General features: G+C 40.9%; 3 protein-coding genes, 1 long non-coding RNA gene and 1 other non-coding gene across 8 annotated transcripts; 2 read left to right on the forward strand and 3 right to left on the reverse strand.

Moving 5' to 3' along the window:
• Positions 1-43: 43 nt before the first annotated feature.
• Positions 44-6,148, forward strand: LOC9269603 (C2 and GRAM domain-containing protein At1g03370). Of its 2 annotated transcripts, XM_015788642.3 has the most exons (10): positions 44-616; positions 789-2,150; positions 2,414-2,596; positions 2,721-3,001; positions 3,083-3,199; positions 3,488-3,747; positions 4,192-4,360; positions 4,467-4,739; positions 4,922-5,114; positions 5,584-6,148. In XM_015788642.3, exons 1-10 carry the CDS (start codon positions 205-207, stop codon positions 5,592-5,594), a joined length of 3,261 nt encoding a protein of 1,086 aa, XP_015644128.1. In that variant the 5' UTR covers positions 44-204; the 3' UTR covers positions 5,595-6,148. The 2 variants fall into 2 exon arrangements, with proteins under 2 accessions (XP_015644128.1, XP_066167350.1); XM_066311253.1 differs by lacking the exons at positions 4,192-4,360; positions 4,467-4,739; positions 4,922-5,114; positions 5,584-6,148 and having other exon boundaries at positions 69-616; positions 3,488-3,751.
• A 1,445-nt stretch (positions 6,149-7,593) lies between these two features.
• LOC107281452 (uncharacterized) lies at positions 7,594-10,114 on the reverse strand. 3 transcript variants are annotated; one of them, XR_010741802.1, is made up of 3 exons: positions 9,682-10,114; positions 8,055-8,830; positions 7,594-7,952 (listed from the first exon to the last, which is right to left on the reverse strand). XR_010741802.1 is itself a non-coding variant. In XM_015788645.3 (3 exons), exons 2-3 carry the CDS (start codon positions 8,480-8,482, stop codon positions 7,921-7,923), a joined length of 384 nt encoding a protein of 127 aa, XP_015644131.1. In that variant the 5' UTR covers positions 8,483-8,830; positions 9,682-10,114; the 3' UTR covers positions 7,594-7,920. The 3 variants fall into 3 exon arrangements, 2 of the variants coding, with proteins under 2 accessions (XP_015644131.1, XP_025882271.1); XM_015788645.3 differs by having other exon boundaries at positions 8,131-8,830; XM_026026486.2 differs by having other exon boundaries at positions 7,594-7,972; positions 8,131-8,830.
• LOC9268616 (uncharacterized) lies at positions 10,106-12,590 on the forward strand. Its single transcript, XR_001546991.3, has 3 exons — positions 10,106-10,389; positions 12,096-12,238; positions 12,333-12,590. It is a non-coding gene; the product is annotated as an uncharacterized lncRNA (long non-coding RNA).
• TRNAL-AAG (transfer RNA leucine (anticodon AAG)) lies at positions 11,057-11,137 on the reverse strand. The gene has a single exon. It is a non-coding gene; the product is annotated as a tRNA-Leu (tRNA).
• LOC4341490 (uncharacterized) lies at positions 11,271-19,109 on the reverse strand. The gene is made up of 14 exons (XM_015788644.3): positions 18,682-19,109; positions 16,725-17,860; positions 16,531-16,602; positions 16,118-16,189; positions 15,990-16,024; positions 15,828-15,915; positions 15,616-15,735; positions 14,747-14,938; positions 14,589-14,668; positions 14,046-14,118; positions 13,874-13,975; positions 12,351-12,462; positions 11,751-11,835; positions 11,271-11,668 (listed from the first exon to the last, which is right to left on the reverse strand). Exons 1-14 carry the CDS (start codon positions 19,031-19,033, stop codon positions 11,497-11,499), a joined length of 2,691 nt encoding a protein of 896 aa, XP_015644130.1. The 5' UTR covers positions 19,034-19,109; the 3' UTR covers positions 11,271-11,496.
• Positions 19,110-19,561: the final 452 nt, after the last annotated feature.

The raw sequence follows: 19,561 nt of genomic DNA on the forward strand, positions 1-19,561 counted from the left end.
CAGCCAGTTCAAACCGGCGCGCGGAAAAAACCAACCCAACCCACCCCACCCCTCCTCCAAATCCCCAAATTCCAAGAAGACGACGACGACGAGCTCGACCCAATCCATCCTCGCCGCGATTTCCCCGCGAGATCGCCGATCCTGCTGGTGCGGCGGAGGAGGGGGAGGAGGAGGGAGGTTCCGGCGTCGAATGGTGGTTGTCGGATGACAAGGCTCCGGAGTTTGTCGTCGAGCGCGCGGCTGGCGGCGGCGGAGTGGGCGGCGCCGATGAAGCTGCAGGTGAGGGTGGTGGAGGCGCGGGGGCTCCCCGCGGTGCGCGTGGACGGGACGAGCGACCCGTTCGTGAAGCTGCAGCTCGGGAAGCGGCGGGCCAAGACGGCGGTGGCGAGGAGGACCCTGGCCCCCGCGTGGGACGAGGAGTTCAGCTTCCTCGTCGGCGACATCGCCGAGGAGCTCGTCGTGTCCGTGCTCAACGAGGACAAGTACTTCAGCAACGACCTCCTCGGGAAGGTCAGGGTGCCCCTCGCCGACGTCATGGAGACCGACGACCTCTCCCTCGGCACCGCCTGGTACCAGCTCCAGCCCAAGAGCAAGAAGTCCAAGAAGAAATCTCGCGGTATCGATTCACTTCTTCCATTCCCAAATTGCAAATCTGCGGCCTGTTCATTTGCAAATCTTGTCGAATTTTTGTGTAACAAACTGCATGTAGAAAGCAATCATATGTAAGTACATCTCAATTATTGATTCTGAGAGGTAATGCTCTTTATTTTATTTTTTTTCAATTGCAGGAGAAGTTTGCCTGTGCATATCATTGTCTACAAGAACTCATGTTTCAGAGGAATCGCAGAGTGTGAATCCTGCTTCGGATGATGCATCCAGCTCGGACAGGTCAATTGAACATAAGGATGCGGTTTTATCAACCACTAGTAGTTACATTGACCTATCAGCGTGTGCCAGCGCCATGGACCGGGCATCGCAGAGCAGCATGGAACAATTGGCAGATAGCATTGTGGATCAACCACCGCGTAGCAGCATGGAGCAATTGGCAGTTGCTGAACCTGGAGCAGCGGCTGCTGAAGGCGATGCGATGTCGAATTCATCGTCAGTGGTAGAGGTCCTCTCTCGGTATTTCTTTGGGAATAAACCTGCCGATGTCGCGCCTTCGGCTGCATCAGATGCTGAGTCGGTCGATCAGTTTCAAGAGCCAAAAGTGTGTTCTGAAGACCATGAAACCCCTGAAAGTGGCACATCATCTGAGTCAAGCCTTGATGAGCTGCTGAAAACTATGGAGTCCAAAGATCAGGGCTGTGAAATGCCAGCGAACTTGCCTGGGGGTGTACTAATTGACGAATCTTATGTTGCTGCACCAACTGAATTGAATTCCCTCTTGTTCTCTAAAAATTCAGATTTCTGGCCAGCAGTATCTGAGCTTCAAGGAACAAGTGGGTTTCAGATTGAACCATGGAAGCTTGATAATAACGAAACTTGTTTGCAAAGAACATTGACCTACACCAAAGCTGCGAGTAAATTAGTTAAAGCTGTGAAAGCCACAGAAGAGCAGAAATACTTGAAAGCGGCTGGGAATTCTTTCGCTGTTCATTCTGTTGTTAGTACCCCTGATGTTCCTTGTGGCGGTTGTTTCAAGATAGAGATATTGTATTGTATAACACCAGGTCCCTCGTTATCATCTGAAGAACAAACATCACATCTCACTGTAAGCTGGCGGGTGAACTTTGTTCAGAGCACTATGATGAAAGGAATGATTGAAAGTGGTGCAAAACAAGGAATGGCGGAAGGCTTTGCGCATTTTTCTGAAATACTCTCCCAGAAGATTAAAGTAGCTGAGGCTGATGATGCTAATTCCAACAAAGAAAAGATTTTATCTTCACTGCATGCTCAGAAAGAATCAGGCTGGAGACTGATTGTCCGCTTTCTTTTCAACTTCACGTTCATTTTTTCAGTTATCATAGCATCGTATGTCATAGCACACCTTCACTTGTCAAAGCCCAATGCAATGCATGGGCTGGAATATTTTGGCATTGACCTTCCAGATTCAATTGGAGAGGTTGTGGTTTGTGCTGTTTTGATCCTTCAGGGACAGAATATCTTCAATATAATAAAGCGCTTCTTAAATGCATGGAAACAAAAAGGTACCTTATCTCAGAGTTACCACTGTTCTTTACCCCGAAATTGGTAAATTCATATGCACCACTAAAAATGATTTTGCAATATGTATTATATATGTTGTATGCTGTATGACTCAATACACGTCTCTCAAAAGGAGATGCGATGAATGATTTTCTATTGCACCTAGTGAAAACTTGCATCTGTTTTAATATTGTACTGCTACTTTATATTTTCTCCTTACAGTTTCAGATGGGATTAAGTTAATTAACTTTTTTCTATGTATCAGGTAGTGATCATGGGGTCAAAGCTCATGGTGATGGTTGGTTGATGACTGTTGCACTTATTGAGGGCACTGGTATCACTAATTCTAATTCAAAAGAATTATTTGATATGTATGCCGTTTTTACCTGCAACGCAAAGAGGAAAACAAGCTCAGTAAAATTCCAAACATCAGAGCCAAAATGGAATGGTTAGCTTCTTTCCCTGCTGTCATGTTTCTTTTTCCTCATCTGTGAAGAGCTAGAGATTCACTATCCCAGTAGTACAGTCCTAAATGGACTGGCCCCTGACTCATTTGATGTCTGAATTTCTAGAGATATATGAATTTGATGCAATGGATGATCCTCCATCAAGAATGGATGTGGCTATTCATGACGCTAATGGGCCATTTGATCAATCCCCCATTGGTCACGCTGAAGTGAACTTTCTGAAAAGCAATTTATCAGATTTAACCGACGTATGGCTTCCTCTCGAGGGAAAGTGCGATCAAACTAGCAACCCTAAGATACACTTGAGAATATTTTTAAATAACTCGAGAGGAACTGAAGTTGTTATGAACTACCTGGCAAAGATGCGGAAAGAAGTTGGCAAGAAGGTATCGAATTGAGCAGCTCTTTTGTTGGCCTTTTTCGCCATCACTTGTTCTATTTCTATAATGACAGAACAAATCATGCAGATAAATTTGCGGTCTGCCCAAACAAATGCAGCATTTCGGAAACTCTTTAACCTCCCACCGGAAGAGTTTCTCATCGATGATTTTACCTGCCATCTAAAACGAAAGATGCCACTTCAGGTTGGGCTTTCCTACTCTAGCAATTCTTTTAAAGAGAACAAAAATTTCCGAATGCTTCTTTTCATGTGTGCAGTTTGCTATTATTGAGCTTTCATACATAGTGTATTCATAATATGCATATTGTCTAGCATAATAGCCATAGGACTTAGACATTACAAGAAAGAGGACTAGTACAATTTTGTACATCGAGGATTTATAGTGTTGATTGGTTTTTGAAATTTGACTTTATTTGTATGTCAACCATTTTTCTGTCAAAGTTTGAGAATATTGAGATCCTTACTTTTACAGGGGCGCCTCTTCTTTTCACCAAGAATTATTGGATTTTATTCCAACATATTTGGTCACAAGACCAAGTTTTTCTTTTTGTGGGATGATGTTGACGATATCCAAGTTATCCCTCCCACCCTGTCAATTGGTAGCCCATCCTTGACGATCATCCTCCGAAAGGGTAGAGGTTTAGAAGCAAAACATGGTGCCAAGGGAACAGATCCTAATGGAAGACTCAAATACTATTTTCAGTCCTTTGTTTCATTCAATGATGCCCATAGGTAATTTACATTTGTTTCTCTTTCTAAAGTTTAACAGGACATCTTGTACAGGGATATGCTTTATTGTTTAAATCTTGTCTTTAGCTCCAGATTAATATGTTCACAGGCAGCCGAGCCTGATAAATTGGGTCTGGCTGGACTGAGGCTTTGAGTTTTCTAATCCACAAGACTGATACCTGCCTGGCCTGAAAAAGAAAAGTTAAATATGAATTTATGGGGAGTATTTTTCAGGCTTCTTCATGTGGTAGTGAAGGTTGTAGGGAGGCACCAGACTCAGATCTAGAAGATAGGCAGTCTTTTCTTACACTTTTTGGGAAGCCTGACAATAAGTCATATTATGCACGAACCTACAAATAAGCAACGTTGTAAAACTGATTTTTTTATTACACAACTAGCAAGCAGGCTCCTAATTTGGATTAATTTTGTTCCATTTTTTCCTGACAGAATAATCATGGCAATTTGGAAAATGCGATCACTGAGTCCAGAACAGCAGGGGGATATGATCGAAAAAGAGTCCGATACCAAAGAACTCCAGCTCGAAGAAGGTGGAACCTTATTTACCCATGAAGATGTCAAAATGTCTGAAATATTCTCATCGGCCCTCTCTGTTGATGTGAGTGTTTTTACCTTTGCAAGCTCATGCTTGAGCTTGACACGATGCGTTTTCGCAACATATAATCTGTTTTGAGCTCCCTACGAATGAATGTTTGCATTTACAGGTCGAGTCCCTGATGGAGATGTTTTCAGGAGGGCCTTTGGAACACAGAATGATGCAAAAAGCTGGTTGTATTGACTACTCGCCAACAGAATGGGAACTTGTAAGCCGAAATATATACCAGCGGCAAATCAGCTACAAGTTTGACAAAAACTTGTCAAGATATGGAGGAGAAGCAACCACCACTCAGCAGAGGTATGCCCTAGTGAACCAAGAAGGCTGGGCCATTGAAGAGGTGATGAGCCTACAAGGTGTTCTACTGGGGGACTGCTTCAATGTAAGATGTCCCTTCATGCATCTCTTACTCTGCGTTGTAATTTTTTAATTCAAAATTTATCAAGATTCTGAAGCTATGGTGTTGGAAATATAATATGAGTTAGACATCACCAGCTTGTGTTTTCTTTGAATTGTTCTTGCTTAACTAGCCCTTAACAAATATCAATGATTCTTAATTTGCAGGTTCAGATGAAGTACACTGTGGTGAATGTACCGTCAAAACCGAACACTTGCAGTGTGCAGGTTTTGTTGGGGATAGCCTGGTTAAAGAGCACTAAGCAACAAAAGAAGATCACGAAGAGTGTCATTTCCAATTCATCCATTAGATTGAAGGAGCTCTTTGCTGAAGTAGAGAAGGATCTTACATCGAGAAGCGGTAGTATTTTCAACCCAGATTTGGAACTGAACCCATACTATTGCTTAATGTTTTAGTTATCACATAAATTAATTACAAAATCCACATAATTCTTTTTCAAAAAAAAACAAAATCTAAATAAAAAAATCAATTCAAGCCTGCCAGGATTGACCTAACATGAAATCTCCCAGGTAGCAAACCTATATATTGTTTTACGGTTTGTCACAACCATTCAAATTAATTATTACTTCATTCGTCCCAAAATTTTGCCACAACACATCCTACTAGGATGTATCGTATTCAGCACTAGGTAGCAATATTTGGGGATGGAGGTAATACCACATAATTTGGCTAGGTATTAAATAGATTAATCTGATTTAAATTTTGACTGCCTTGTTACAAACAAACATCTTTCCTTGAGACTACAAACCAATGCTGTTTATTTTATCTTGGGCAACTATACTGATTTGTCTTTCTGCAACGTTTTCAGGGGCAAGCTGACATCTGCACAAACTAACAGTAGATTGTTCATTGCAACAACCAAATGTGTTTGAAGAGACCAGTATACATGGAGCAATTTGGGAGAACTGTGGCTGTTTGCCTGCGGTTGACTGGTTTCAGCTTTGTCAACATTCTTGCTGGTAGAGTTAATACACAGATGGCAAAGCCAAAAAAAGAAAAAGAAAAAAAAAAGAAGTGTGACATCAATGTGAATAGATTGTTCAAAAACACTTTTTTTCTTAAACATTCCTGATATGATCTTACCTTCATAGGAAGTGAAGTAGAGTTGTATACTTGTATATGCACAGCTGACCAATGTTATACAAACGATATAGTAAAAGGAATCTAACTTTGATTCATATTGGTTTTTCTTAGTCATTAGATGTCCTGCACAACAGTAACACCTTGTTCAGATTACCATACTACTTCGCTGTAATCCTTCCCTAACTGCTGCTAAGCTGCTGGTTCATTGTACAAATATTACTCGGCATCATCTTATTAACAGATGGATATTGCCTAATTAATTTGTCATGAAATTTGTGAGTTGTACTCAATGCAGCGTCAACTCTGACTGTAAGATTGTTTCTTTCTTCCTTAATTCTATTTATGCTTGGAATGTTGGTAACCCTCTGTCAGGCTAATAGCAGCATCTAATGAGGAGTACTGGATTAACCAACCACACAGTTTGCATGATAAAAGAAAATGTTCCGTTGGCACCATTCCCACATATCCTGCCCTTTTACATGGACATGCTTAATAGAATCCCTGAAAGAACAATTCATGCTTACCACCACTACTGAAGTGTGTGAAATTCTTTTTTATTTTACTAATTATGAGGTGCATGATGTTCATTTAAACTTAACAGAAGATTGATTCCAGTTTTGTTATATGTAACGCCAAGAATACTAGTTTTGCTATTTGTAATTAATAACTTGATATTTCCATCATTCATGATAAACATCTGTATCCTTCTCGGATAAAATTGGACGCACCCCAGGAACTCTGCGAACTTGTGTGACTCGTGTCAATGCAGGAGCATTTGCAATTTTCTCGTGAACAAATCTTATATAGTGAAAGCAACAAGCTTTCTTGCACGAAAATGCGCCACATCATCACAAATATATTAGCCGTTAGATAAAGGGTTTGGATAAATAATGGCCATCAGATCAAAATGGTACATGTATTAAGAAAACCACAAATGGGCTAAACATATGGAAATTTCCGGAGTCTTCTGGTACCTCCTCCTAAACACATGATAAAAAAGAGAGGAGATAAAGAGAGAAGAAACACGAGGCTTCTAGTGATTGCTCTTATAAACATATAGTACAACTTAGTTAAATTTATAGTTGGCTAGGGAAATCAGTACTTTGTAAAAAAAATAACTTATTATATCAAACCTTTTTAAAAGCTTACCTAAACTAATAGATCATATAGGAAAGTTCTTAAATAGAATCAAAAGTAGTTAAATGTATAGTTGGTTAGGAACAATCAATACTTTGTAAAAAAATTAACTTATTATATGAAAACCTTTTTAAAAACTTACCTAAACTAATAGGCCATATAGAAAAGGTTCTTAAACAGGATAAAAATCAAAAGTCGCGCAAAGTCCGAGTATGTGGCTAGTTCATATATGGTTTTAACTGAAATACAAAATTAAAAGGATGTGCGCAGCAAACCCACATTTATATGAAGGGAATAAAGGCCGTTTTGTCATTTTGTGTCCTTCGGCTTTGTGGAGATGAATTAACGTCTGAGTTAAATCCTCCATTCCAGGTTAATCCAAGGACAATTTTCCACAATATATTACAGATACAGGGGACATTTTTTTCTTGGTTGAAAATTAATCTAGATTTTTATGAAAAAACTATGTTTTTCATAACAAGTAAACAATATATTAAACAAATTTTTATGCCCCAATTATGCGGTGTACTCCCTCCAAAAATAGTCACACTCACACTTGTTCAACAGATAAACGGGCATGCATGTTGGATATATCTGATGCACAGGATAAGACCAGTTAATTAGGAGGACATGATAAAAATAGCATGTGCAGCTGTTATGTAGCCTTAAATAGAGTTAGGCTCTGATAAACCACTCTCTTTTCACCACTTTAATTTGTGACTAGTACTTCCCTATACAAAATCCGATAGAGTACTTCTAATCTTCTATTTAGGTTGAAAAATAATTACAAGGATCCGTAGGTAACTTATAGAGTTTGTTTTCAATCCAGGTAACCAATCAATCAATCTCTTGTTCTGCATTCCTTCTTTCTCTCTCTTCTATGCGGATTGGAAGCAAACTTTTTTTTGTATTCACAGAAGGAAATTTACTTATCTTGAAAGAGTTTGTTCTTCTTATCTGCAGAATAGAAAGCAAAACTGTTTTTGATTCTCAGAAATATTGTCTTTTTTGCGCATGAACTTTACTGAAATGATTTTATTTGTGTTTATTTTTTCTCACCTGTTCTTTGTTTGATCAACATTTTGCGAAAATGGCGTGGCAATCGAACGATTGATTAGGTGTCAAGAGGGCATACCAAAGATCGTCGCTCCGGCGGCAATGGAGGAGCAGCTGAAGAGGCCTATGACGATGAAGAAGATCTCGGTGCAAAAGAAGTCGCCGTCGGGGAAGTTCCTGCACATCCTCCACGCCTCGCCGACGGGGAAGCTCTCGGTGACCAACTCGCCGGAGGCGCCGGCGGTGATGATGACCACACCGACGAAGCATGCCGCCGCCGCCGCGCAGTCGAAGCAGCTGCTGGGGAGCCCCCGGGTGGCCTCGCCGTCGTGCCTCTGCTCGCCGACGACGCACGCCGGCTCGTTCCGGTGCAGGCTCCACCGCGGCGGCGGCGGCGCCGCCGCCGCCGCCGCCGGGCTCGCCGGATCCATCGGCTGCGGCTGCGGCGAGATGGACAAGAAGCCCGGTGTATGACAAAGTCCCGTGCAGGTGCAATGCACGTCAAAAATTGCGCCATGTTTGCTGTTCTTCTTCAGAAATGGCCGGGCCTTTTTTCTCTCCCTCCCTTGCTTTTGTGATGCAGGGAAGGGAGAAGAGAATGATGATCTTAGAAGCTCTGCACCTCCATTTTTCTTGTAAATGCTACTCCTACTATTGAGACCTTGATCATTCAAGATTTCAGTCAGTTTGGCGGTGTTGTTTTCCCTATCACATTTCTCTGGATTGTGTGTTCTCCCTTCCACTGCTCCTCAAACAACCTCTTGATCGAAAAAAAAGATCTATGGCAATATATAATGACAGGTATCAAACGGCTGGTTTCATTCTTGATCTTATTGGTAATTCCAAAACTTGCCCAAATGTTTATCAGCGAAGAAGTTTTTATTTGGTTTGCCACCTATTTTTGGGTAAAATGAGAAGTTTATACACACGATACGTTGATAAGGTATGAGTTTTTCCTTTTTAGGAATGTTTCACCCCAAGAAGGTAGGAGAATCTATAGAGTATTTAGTTTTCTAACAAAATAAGCATCAGTAAATTTGAGGTTACAGCATGAGCCAAACTGCCTATAGTTCCTTGCTTCGCTAGCTTAAATATGAATATAAAATTTTATAAAGAACACACTATAGTTAACATTCATCAGTAAGTTTTTCTTTTGTTGGTTATAGATAAGTACCGACCATCTATTTTCGAGAGGGTACAACTACCAAACTACCAACCCATTCAAATCTACAATACAATAGCAGAGCAAGCAGTGCAGCAAACATTTTTCGCCAGTTCACAGTGAAAATAAATGAAGCAAGAACAGATGAACCAAAGTCTGACTGTTTAGTAGGACATCAGATGGAACCATGGCCATTGTAACAAAAAGCTCACTACCGCAAGTTATCATGACAAGATTGCAAGAGTGACTTTGACCGCTTTACATTACGAAGGTTAAGTTGGCTATATACACTGCTTAAATTACATCATTGTAAGGTTATAAAAGTATTTTGATTGTTAAACATAGCATTCATACACTTGCTAGTTGTCGATTTTCTACTCTTAAGATTCACAACAGTTAACCACATGAGTACATCCGGCAAAATAATATGCATCGCATTATGTAAGCGAGAGGAAGAGATACACTTACAATCAAGAAGGTGAAGATTCTGTCCTGGTTTCTGCAAATTCTGCAATCGGCTCAAGCCAAATCAAACCTCCTCTATCGACTTCTTCCGCCGCACTGCCCTCGTTGCCGGGACCGCAATACGCAGATGGTCGATTCCACCGCGCTGGCGCCGCTTGGGCGCCAATGGCGAGCGCGGGTCGTCGAGGAGCGCGGCCGCGCGTGTGTCAGGCCTTTGAATTCTGACGAAACTGAAGAAACAAGCATTTGGTCTGACTATGTAAATCGGACGGATGGGGTTCATTTTAGTAATTACTGTTTCTGTTCTAATGTTGTCATTAAGTCTGAAACTTAGCTCGTAACTCAGTTGCTGAGCTGTTCTGTCCAGCTGTACGCCTGTACCCAGGCGGCGAACTCCTTATAAGCCGATCTGAAATCGATGAGAAGGGGATCGAGAAATTAAAACCTGTCTTGCGGCGCCCATTTTAATTTCGTTTATTCCCTGTTAATTTTTCCTCAATTGCTGTAGGATTCCCGATAGGTAGCCACCTAGCCCAAAATTCGCTCGAAATCCTGTGGATCCCCGGTTCATTTGGCGCCGGGATCTGACAGCGTGGCATGTGGCAGCCGCGGCCAAGCTCAGTGCCGGTTGCCTGGTTCCCCATAGGCGCGATCGACGGAGGCCGAGAGATGCAGCAGCAGCAGCAGATGCGCAACCTTGTCCTTCCACAGGTAAAGCGATGAGCAATTCGTCGAGCAGGTGGCGGGCGGGAGGCGAGGGGAGGGTCAGGTGGTAGAAGATAGCGTTACCGCGGACGTGTCGCTTGGCGGCGCCGCCGAGAGAGAGAGAGAGAGAGAGAGAGAGAGAGAGAGAGAGAGAGAGAGAGAGGGGGGACCAGGTGGATACGGCGGCCGCTCGCCGCCGCATGGTTGCGCTGCTCCGGCGAGAGAGAGCCACCGGACGGCGCCGACTCCTTCGCTGTTGCCAACTCCTTTTTCGTTTCCTGCCTCATGGATGGAATGATATAAAATATCTTCTTTTGCCTCAGAATCATAATATTCCTATCCCAAAAAAGAAAAAGAAAAAAGAATCATAATATTGGACCAAACTGTCATCAGCACGAGGAAAAGATTCAAGAGATTTTGTTTCTTACCATCTGAAGGCGCAGTTCATATTTAAGATTTGAGATGACCTTGTTAGTTTCTCTTCCTAACCGTATCTAAGATTTGAGATGTCAAGATAGCATCTGCAAATGCGTTACTACATTTAAGATTTGAGACGACATTTAAGATTTGAGATGACAAAGCATTTTTCTTTGAGAGTGAGATTTGAGATGATCTTGTCAAATTTCTCTTCCTAACCACATTAAGCACCAAGGGAAAAAAATCACCATTTATATGTTGAGAGTGGGATTTGAACCCACGCCCTTTCGGACCAGAACCTTAATCTGGCGCCTTAGACCAACTCGGCCATCTCAACTGGATGGCCAAGTGAAGCGAAGGAACATTTTAACTCGAATACTATCATATCCTCCAAAGTGAAAACTCCTCTTAAATTCTATTAACAAAAAAACGGCACATGGACATCATTACAGTTGGAGTAAGCAAACCACTGGTAAGAAGACACAACTCACTTGCAAATGGCAACAAATTAAAATGATTCCTAGAGGTATATACAACGTCTTTCAATGGATTGATTGAAAGTCCCCTAGGAAAAAACTGCCGATTTAAGGCTACTAAGCATTGCATACATACGGAAACAAGCATTACGATATTACATGGCGGTAATATTGCCCACACTATTCATCATTTGCTCTACTTTGTAGAAGGAAAACAGGCTCAGCTTGGCAATTCATGGATTAGCTGAGAGCCCATTCGGCAAAGCCTTAGGATCATCAAGCGTCCTGACTGAAGGTCCCTTAAAGAAGACATAAACTCGTCCAGGCTTGGTTGTGCTACCGTCGTCTGAGCTTCGCGCACATTTATCAGCAGCTCAGATGGATAGACGGCGCTGTTCCAAGATAAACAAAGATGCTACAATGACAAGAACATAGTAATGGAACGTAAATAAGCTTTAGTTATACTGAACTGACCGATTCAAGTCTGTCATGTCAATGGTGAAAGAAATTCTCTTCCCACTCTTGAAACTCATGAAGCACAGAGAGAGGGCAAGTTGACCTAATTGAAACAAGGCAAACACTGTAAATATTACTCAATTTCCTGCTTTAGAGTGTACCACATCTAGAGCACTTGGCATACATTCAGAAAATTATTTTTGCCTCATAGATACTTCCATTAATGAGCTTGATATAAAGATAGTGGCATTGGAGTTCCGAGTAATCTCACAATTGATAACATAAATAACCTTTTGTTTGTATGCATTTTCAGTTGATCAGCTAAAACATTCTAACAAGAAATTTTGTACTCTTTTATCTCAGGTGTACCTTCATCTATAGAACATGGAGAAAATTTTCACTGGTTATCAGTATTTTTGCCTGGCAACCCATGCCTCTCCTGCCTCCCCTCAAGGAAAATGAGAAAAAAACAGCACATGCATAGAGAAGCTGACAAGAGTGATAGTGTACGTACTTTGTATGATGATTATTTTGGACAGGAATGTAAAGTTCTAGTTAAATTTTAATGACACAAGCACATAACTTTGAAACCCAAAACAGGAGGGATAGAGATCACACATGTCTGGGACGCCATATCAAAAGCTGCAGCCGTCAGGTTCAATAACTCCAGTTTAGCCATCTTGATTTCTTTTAGCACATCAATAAGATTACCCAGGAGCAAACTTGTTTCCTGCAGAAATAGATGAACCTCATTAGCCTGCTAAACATATATTTCTAATATAGAACCTGTAACACATGACATCATCTACAGTAAAAGCATAGTTGTTTCTATTCTCAAATAGATGCAACTTTTCGGTATATTATTATTAGGATTATTTACTGTGCAGAATGTAAGAAGTTCAGAATGTGATTTCGGTAATTATCATTTTTGTTGTATCTCCAAAGCAGGGAGATTCTCTGTGATTCTGTTGCACCATGCCATCACTTTTTCAATTTATAGTCAGATATTTACTTTCATAGTGATCTCCCATCGATTTAGGAGAGATGCAAATAAGTCTTCAGATATATAAAGAAAAATGTGCTAATCCAGTGTATGCTAGAGATATGAAAAGAACCGCTATGGAAGAGCTAGATGAGAGAGAGCATCTCAGGACTTTTGGGAGGACAGCTGCAGTTCACTCATCATCCGTGTAAGTAGACACCCTTGTACATGCACTGATGCACAGAAGCAGACACATCCACAGCCCCATGCAGATGTTAAAATACCGTTATATACCAGTGCTATTTTCACTGAAAACCTCAGGTTGTGAGCAAAAAAAGAAAAGCAGAAGAGTGGAAATTCACTAATGAGCTTTAAAGGTACCCAATGGCTCCAGAAGTACTTTTCCATGTTAAATAAGGACAATTCTTTTCAAACAAACGTCATAATCCCTCAATTCCAAAATATAGTGTGCGCATGCATGCATGCAATTAGCTAGCAACTCCCCATCCCCTAAATTCGTATTTTTTTTTAAATCCTCCACCCTCAAGAGATTTAATCCCATTGGGTGCATACATTGTATTTATTGGGGTAATAAAGCAAGGAGGTGATAATAATTCTTTCTTGGTCTTTGCATTAGTGATAGTTGCACCTTACATTTTGGGATAGAGGAAGTACTAAATATAACAATTTTTAGCCTTCGGAATTTGTCCCTACAACTTCTCCACCAACATTCTCTTCCTAACCAATCCAACCCTCCACCATTCAATTTTCCCACCTACCTCCACTTCTCATTCAATCACAATATCCTTCCATTTAATTCTACCTACTTTCTTAATAACCGTGTCAAACCCTAAAAATACTTATATTCTGAAACGTAGGTAGTATATTATATCTACAGGAAACATATACAGTATAATTCTCTTAACAGGGTGCACCAACTGCATGGTGAAACCTAATCCTTATCCCATATGCATGTCGAATAGAATGTCATGTGTATATCATGCACATGAGACAAAAGGTTATCGAGGTACTCATTTCAGACAAGTCACATGCAGTATGATATGAATATGCATTATTAACTTTACTAAGAAAAATAGTGCAGTTCAACTTGTTTCGTACCTCAGAATTTTCAAAGTAAAAGGTCAACTCTTGAACTCACCGTTGTCATCTTCTGCAATGATCTTAAGTCACTGACTCTTTGGGTTCCCTCAGCTTTGAATACAAAATTGAATGCCACAGATGCATTCAAATTTGGAAATGCCTGACCAAAGGTAGAGGGTCACAGGATTTCTTAAATGCAGAATAAGAAAATGCCAGTTTCATCGTCTTACCTGGCCTATTTTGGTTCCATTCAATGAATTACTCACAAATATGCCAGACATATCACTAATGTTTAACACGATCCTGCCAAAGGAATAGTAAAACAAGTAAGACACATAACAATGAGGAAGAACTCTTGGATTGTTGACTGCGGTAATCATAGTTTGTTAAACAGGATATAATAATCTACAATGACAATTGCAAGAATATGTGGTCAGGAAAAGGGTTACACCAGCAAATAGCAACAATGTAGCTTTTTTGACATTTCAACTGTTGGAATTTTTTCGGATGGGTATAGCTAGGTTTTATGTTGTTTTTGCACAAACATTCTCTTGAAATGAAGCAAATAAAAATGTTACAACTTGCTAAGTCTATACAGTTTCACCAGAACAAGAAAACCATCCATTCTATATTTCTATGGCCGGAAGCCTGCTGATATACTTAATGCCAGCAAGTGGTTTGGACAAGTACCGACAATTGGTGTCCCATACCAGAGTGTAATAGTCATGGTTGCTATACTGCACAAAATGAATGAGTATTCTAGAAATAATTACCTTTGGAACAACAAACTGCAATAGTTCAGAACAATATCACGCTTATTCTCCCTTTTAACAAGGTCATTCAACTTCCATAGCTGATAAAAAGCAAACACAATGTCAGTCACAAAAAGGAGTGAAGTATGTAATAGTAAATTTTAGTCATCAACCAATACCCGTGCTTGCTGGTTGATGATCCGACATTGATTCCTCATCTCCAATTGCTGTTCAGCTGCCTTGATAAAATCATCGCAGCTAATATCACCTTTAGTGTTGCAAAAAGATTCAAGAGAACTCCTTGCTCTCTCCACCTTCTTTTTAATCATCTCCAGTGCATGCATCTTTTCAGTTATCAAAGCAAGTCCTTCCTACATATACAGCAGATGTATAAGCCCTTCCTTCCAAAATAAAAATAGTTCTCTACTACAGAATTAGATTGTGGTAGAACCATGGAAAAGCACTAGAATATTACAAAGAAAGAACAGGCAAACAAAACATAGAAGAATTGGCAAAAGAAGTAGCATGAACAGCAGAAGTAGGCAGTCAAGGAGGTCAGCCATTCAGAGACCAGAAGTAATAGATCAGTTCCTGAGCTTCATGACAGCAACGATGAGGAATCCCTAAATTATTGAATGTTAGATCTCCAGGATTGAACTTTTCGGATTTGCAAATATTCCCAGACCCACAGTCCCGCACTAGTAGCCAGTAACCTGTCAACTTTTTCCCCACTGATAGAATATTTTATGTAGGTTTTAAACTACAAACAGCATCTCATCTAGAACTACTGAGATCATGCAAACCATTCCAAAACAGCACAAGTCAAAATTCTATTAGCGGTTTTCCTAACATTGATCCTTCATCTGTAGATTGTCTGTACTCTGTAGTCCATAGTTGACTGGAACTTACAGGCTTGTTAACTGGAACTAACAAGGCTATTCGAAAGGAATGCCAGAAAGCATGGCATGTAACACTAAAAGAGAGGCAGAATGTTCTAAACTCTGCATTTATGCGAAGTATATTAGCACAGTTGTACACACTACACTACCTGTCTGTCACTGGCAGTGATCAAAGTTGTTGAATCAAGAGGAACACCCTTCTGGTCTGAAATCTTGGATTTCAAATAGCGGCACTCTTGGATTCCATCTTTGCATACCTGTGCTCTATTCTGCACCAAAACAGAAAGAAAGAGTAAGTTAGCAGCTTACTGTACCTTAGAAGCAATCAAAGGGACTGAAAGGACGAGGAAGAAGTTCCAACCTGCAGTTTCTCCAGCTTCACATGATTTATTTGCAGCTTTGCCTTTTCATACAAAAGCTTGTCAACAAGAGATCTTGCCTCAGCTAATCTGGAAACAGATGCAGAATTATATATGTGCAGCAACAATTATGCAGTCCTACATGATGCAGCATCAAGACCTACCTCTTCTGCTTATCGTTGCCACAATCTTGAATCCTCTGAATTCAGAGAAAAAATGACAAGAAGATAAATTGAGGTAATTTTCCTAACAGAAACAGAAATCACAATACAACTAAGTGCTGAAAGCATACCACAGCAGTAGAAAGCCTCTTAAAGTTTCTAGCCCTCTGAATTCCCCCCAGCATATCTTCAATCATGTCAAGCTTCATTCAAAAAGAAACAATAAAGCACAATCCACACAGTGTAAAACAGTTCAACAGAACTTTACAGTGCTAGGTTATTAGATTGAATTGAACCAATCAGATGCAACAATGAATATTCTAAACAAGTGAACACAGAGATTCACTGAATCACAAATCTAGAGGATGTAGATTTTGACTATATGCTGGCAACTGCATCAATTCCAAATAGGCAATAGGCTCACTATGAATTGCTCAGAAGTATGCACCTTAATAAGATTCGAGGAAAGAATGAAAGATATGTTTGGGAACAAGCAAATAATGTTTGAACGAATGGTGATCAATTGAATCCTGGATTACCATACCTGTTGTGGTTTAACCTTACTTATAGATGTTGAGAAAACTTGACTTGTGGCATTAGATACCATGGATGCAACCTGTACAACGAAAAACAGTTCAGGCTTATGTAAACTACTATTTCAGAGTTCAAATACCTTGAAGAACAAAAAACGTGAGTAAATTATAAGGTTTAATTACAGTTTAACCAGTCAAGCTTTACCTTGTTCCAATCAACATTTATTGACTGTTGGTTGCCATGAGTAACACTCTGGTTTTCTTCCATCATACTAGAAGACAAGGATACACAAGGAAGCTGTTTTAGTGATGTTGCTGGACTTCTTGGTGGCTTTGATATTTTCTGAGGGCGCTTTTGTGCAGCATGACCATTTTCACTACTACTCCTCTTTCTTCCACCCCTGTCTAAATCCGAATCCTGAATAGAATTGCATTCATGGCTAGGTTGGTCATCTGTCATAAGGGCATTGCATGGCATCTCCTGAATCTTAGTTGCAGGTGATTCATAAAGACCGAATTTCAGGCGATCTGCCAGTGCTACAATCCTCTTGCTATGTTTAACAAACTCACTCCCCAAAGAGGAAGCATCCTGGCTTACCACATTACTAGCGGAATGAGTAATAGGACTGAAAAGTTGTCGCCTTTTGGAGCGTAGGGAGGATATAGACCCTTGTGGAATTTGGAAGGTCTGAACTACAGCTTTAGGAGTATTCAGAATGTCTTCTGATGTGACCTGAGATTTCTCATTAACATCAACTGTCATTGCATTATCCTCTTGAATTGGATCAGTGCTAGTAGGTACTGAATTCCTAATGGGAACATGTTCCTTACGAGAACCAATAGTGTCCAGCTCACTAGAAGAGATACCATTGACAATGGATGATTTTTCTTCCCTATTTTTTTTCTTGCAGGCAGCCAAAGCTGAACTGTGATCAGGAGTTACAGTACCAGTGCCATTTTTAGGAGATATTAGTTCATGGACATCTTCGACTTGCTGCAATAGGTTGCTCAGAGTTGGAGAAAGCTTTGCATAATCATAACGCTCAGGGTTATCTGCGAGCAGACTCATGTCAGTCAATGCATCATGGCTATTACACGATTTTACACCATATCCAGACCCAGTCTGTTCCTTTAATGGCCCTGTAGATGCTGAATTTGGTGTCCTTAGACTTCCAACTGAATTGACTGAAAAGTCATCTGGAGGAGCAATGTTACGGTAATGCATTGAGAATGTCTCTGAATCTAAAGTTATATCGTGGTTTCCATCCTCAGACATTCCAGAATCTGATGGTCTTCCAGATTGTATAAAGCTTCTCGACACAGGACCAAAAAAATCCTCATCTATCACAAGGGATGTGCAAGATGCAAGTAAGAAGACAGTATGTTTCCACAAAAATAATACCACATTAGCTAAGAAACGACTAACACGACCGATGTGCTGTTGCACTAGAGGCATGAATAGTTTGTCAAAGTTGCAAAATACTACACAATACCATAGTACATAGAGACTGTGTAGCGAGGAAAATTAACTACCAATCACTCAAATGTGGCAAGTATATGTGACTTTTAAAGAAATTAATGAGCAGGAACTGTTACATCAGCTTCCTTAATAAATTGAACAATCACATCAAGTTCAGATGTCCATCTCCATCTGTGCTAAGAAGTAAGGGCATCCAATCTGTCTGCCGTGCCAAACTAGTAAGGGAACAAGACATGCAAAAATAATTTGATACTAAATTGCTCGATTCTTAACCCAAAAGCATAAATCACGTCCTTAACACAACTGTAGCATAGTTTCCACAGGCAATGATAGCCTATAATAAATGATAAATGGACTAGAGAAGATGAAGTGAGAAGTAAAATTGAAACCCAAACCTGAAAGCAACTAAAACCAAAATTACCACATAAGGATATACAGGTGGACAACCATTTGAAATAAACATTTGGGGTTGAGCAGTTAGAGAAAATTAAGTAACCTATGATTAAGCCAAAATTAACATGATAAAATGTAAAAAACCAGACCTACAAATAACCCCAAACAAATACACAATTCAGCGGCACGTGTAAGAAGCCAAAAAAAAACACGAGGATTATCATCAAATTAATGCTTCTTCCCACACACATTTTTGCTTAGAGGGCATTAATAAGGAGGAGCGTCCCACCATCGTTGGAGACGAGGGATCCGGCGGCGCTGCCAGGGGAGGACGAGTCGACATCGCCGTTGTTGAGGAAGCGGAACGGCGGGCGCAGGAACTCCTCCTCCTCCCCCTCCGTCTCCTCGCCTTCCTCCGCCGCGGGCTTCCCGGGGGAGAGGGAGGGGGTCGGGGACGGGGACGGGTAGCCGACGGCGATGGCGCGCTCCTCCGGGGGGGTCTCGAAGTCCTCGTCGCGGTCGAACACGTGCACCGCGGTGATCTCCGCGAAGCTGACGCGGCGGGAGCGCCTCCTCGCGATCGTCTCGTCCTCCGTCGCCGGCGACGGGAGGGCGGCGGGCACGACGCCGGCGACGTCCATGGAGGCGGTGGGGTTTAGGGTTCGAAATTGGGGGCGGGGCGATGCGCCGATGCGGGGATTTGGAGGGAATTTTTCCAAATTTTTTTGGTCGTCTTTATCCTTCTTGTTTTTTTTTTCCCTCAGGAGACCTCCTTTCCTGCTAAGTTTTATTGGGCCAAATTACTCACAAGCAGTAGGCATGTGGGCCAGAAAGGTCAGCCCAATTCTAGTGGACCATTAGTACTATTTTTCTTTTTTTGATGAAACGAAATTCCTGTGGTAAATAAATCCCTCCGGATCTAAATGTTTCTTAGACCTAATATTTCCAGCTCTACAAATTTGTGAATCTGATCTTCAATTTGATTGATAATAGTTAGATAAAAAATTATTTTCTTGTATGAAATTTAAAATTTTAAACCACTATAATTTAACATCACCGTCGATCTGAGATTTAGAATGTGCCAAACAGAACCTAATCAAGTGTTTTCTGCCATTCAACAAGGGAGTTAAAACCATCTGACGTCAAACATACATTCTACTTCAGACAGA

The sequence above is a fragment of the Oryza sativa genome, chromosome 6, assembly GCF_034140825.1.
Source record: "Oryza sativa Japonica Group chromosome 6, ASM3414082v1".
NCBI lineage: Eukaryota > Viridiplantae > Streptophyta > Magnoliopsida > Poales > Poaceae > Oryza > Oryza sativa.

Excerpts from the sequence above, each read along its gene's own strand:
- LOC9269603 (XM_015788642.3), top strand. The coding sequence starts at position 205 with ATGACAAGGCTCCGGAGTTTGTCGTCGAGCGCGCGGCTGGCGGCGGCG. Across the intron at positions 617-788 it reads GTCCAAGAAGAAATCTCGCG|GAGAAGTTTGCCTGTGCATA; the intron begins GTATCGATTCAC and ends TTTCAATTGCAG. Across the intron at positions 4,361-4,466 it reads CATCGGCCCTCTCTGTTGAT|GTCGAGTCCCTGATGGAGAT; the intron begins GTGAGTGTTTTT and ends TTGCATTTACAG.
- LOC107281452 (XM_026026486.2), bottom strand. The coding sequence starts at position 8,482 with ATGGATCCGGCGAGCCCGGCGGCGGCGGCGGCGGCGCCGCCGCCGCCG. Across the intron at positions 7,973-8,130 it reads CGCCGGAGCGACGATCTTTG|TTTTGCTTTCTATTCTGCAG; the intron begins GTATGCCCTCTT and ends AATCAAAAACAG.
- LOC4341490 (XM_015788644.3), bottom strand. The coding sequence starts at position 19,033 with ATGGACGTCGCCGGCGTCGTGCCCGCCGCCCTCCCGTCGCCGGCGACG. Across the intron at positions 12,463-13,873 it reads CATTGCAGAAGATGACAACG|GAAACAAGTTTGCTCCTGGG; the intron begins GTGAGTTCAAGA and ends CTATTTCTGCAG. Across the intron at positions 11,669-11,750 it reads GACATGACAGACTTGAATCG|CGCCGTCTATCCATCTGAGC; the intron begins GTCAGTTCAGTA and ends ATCTTGGAACAG.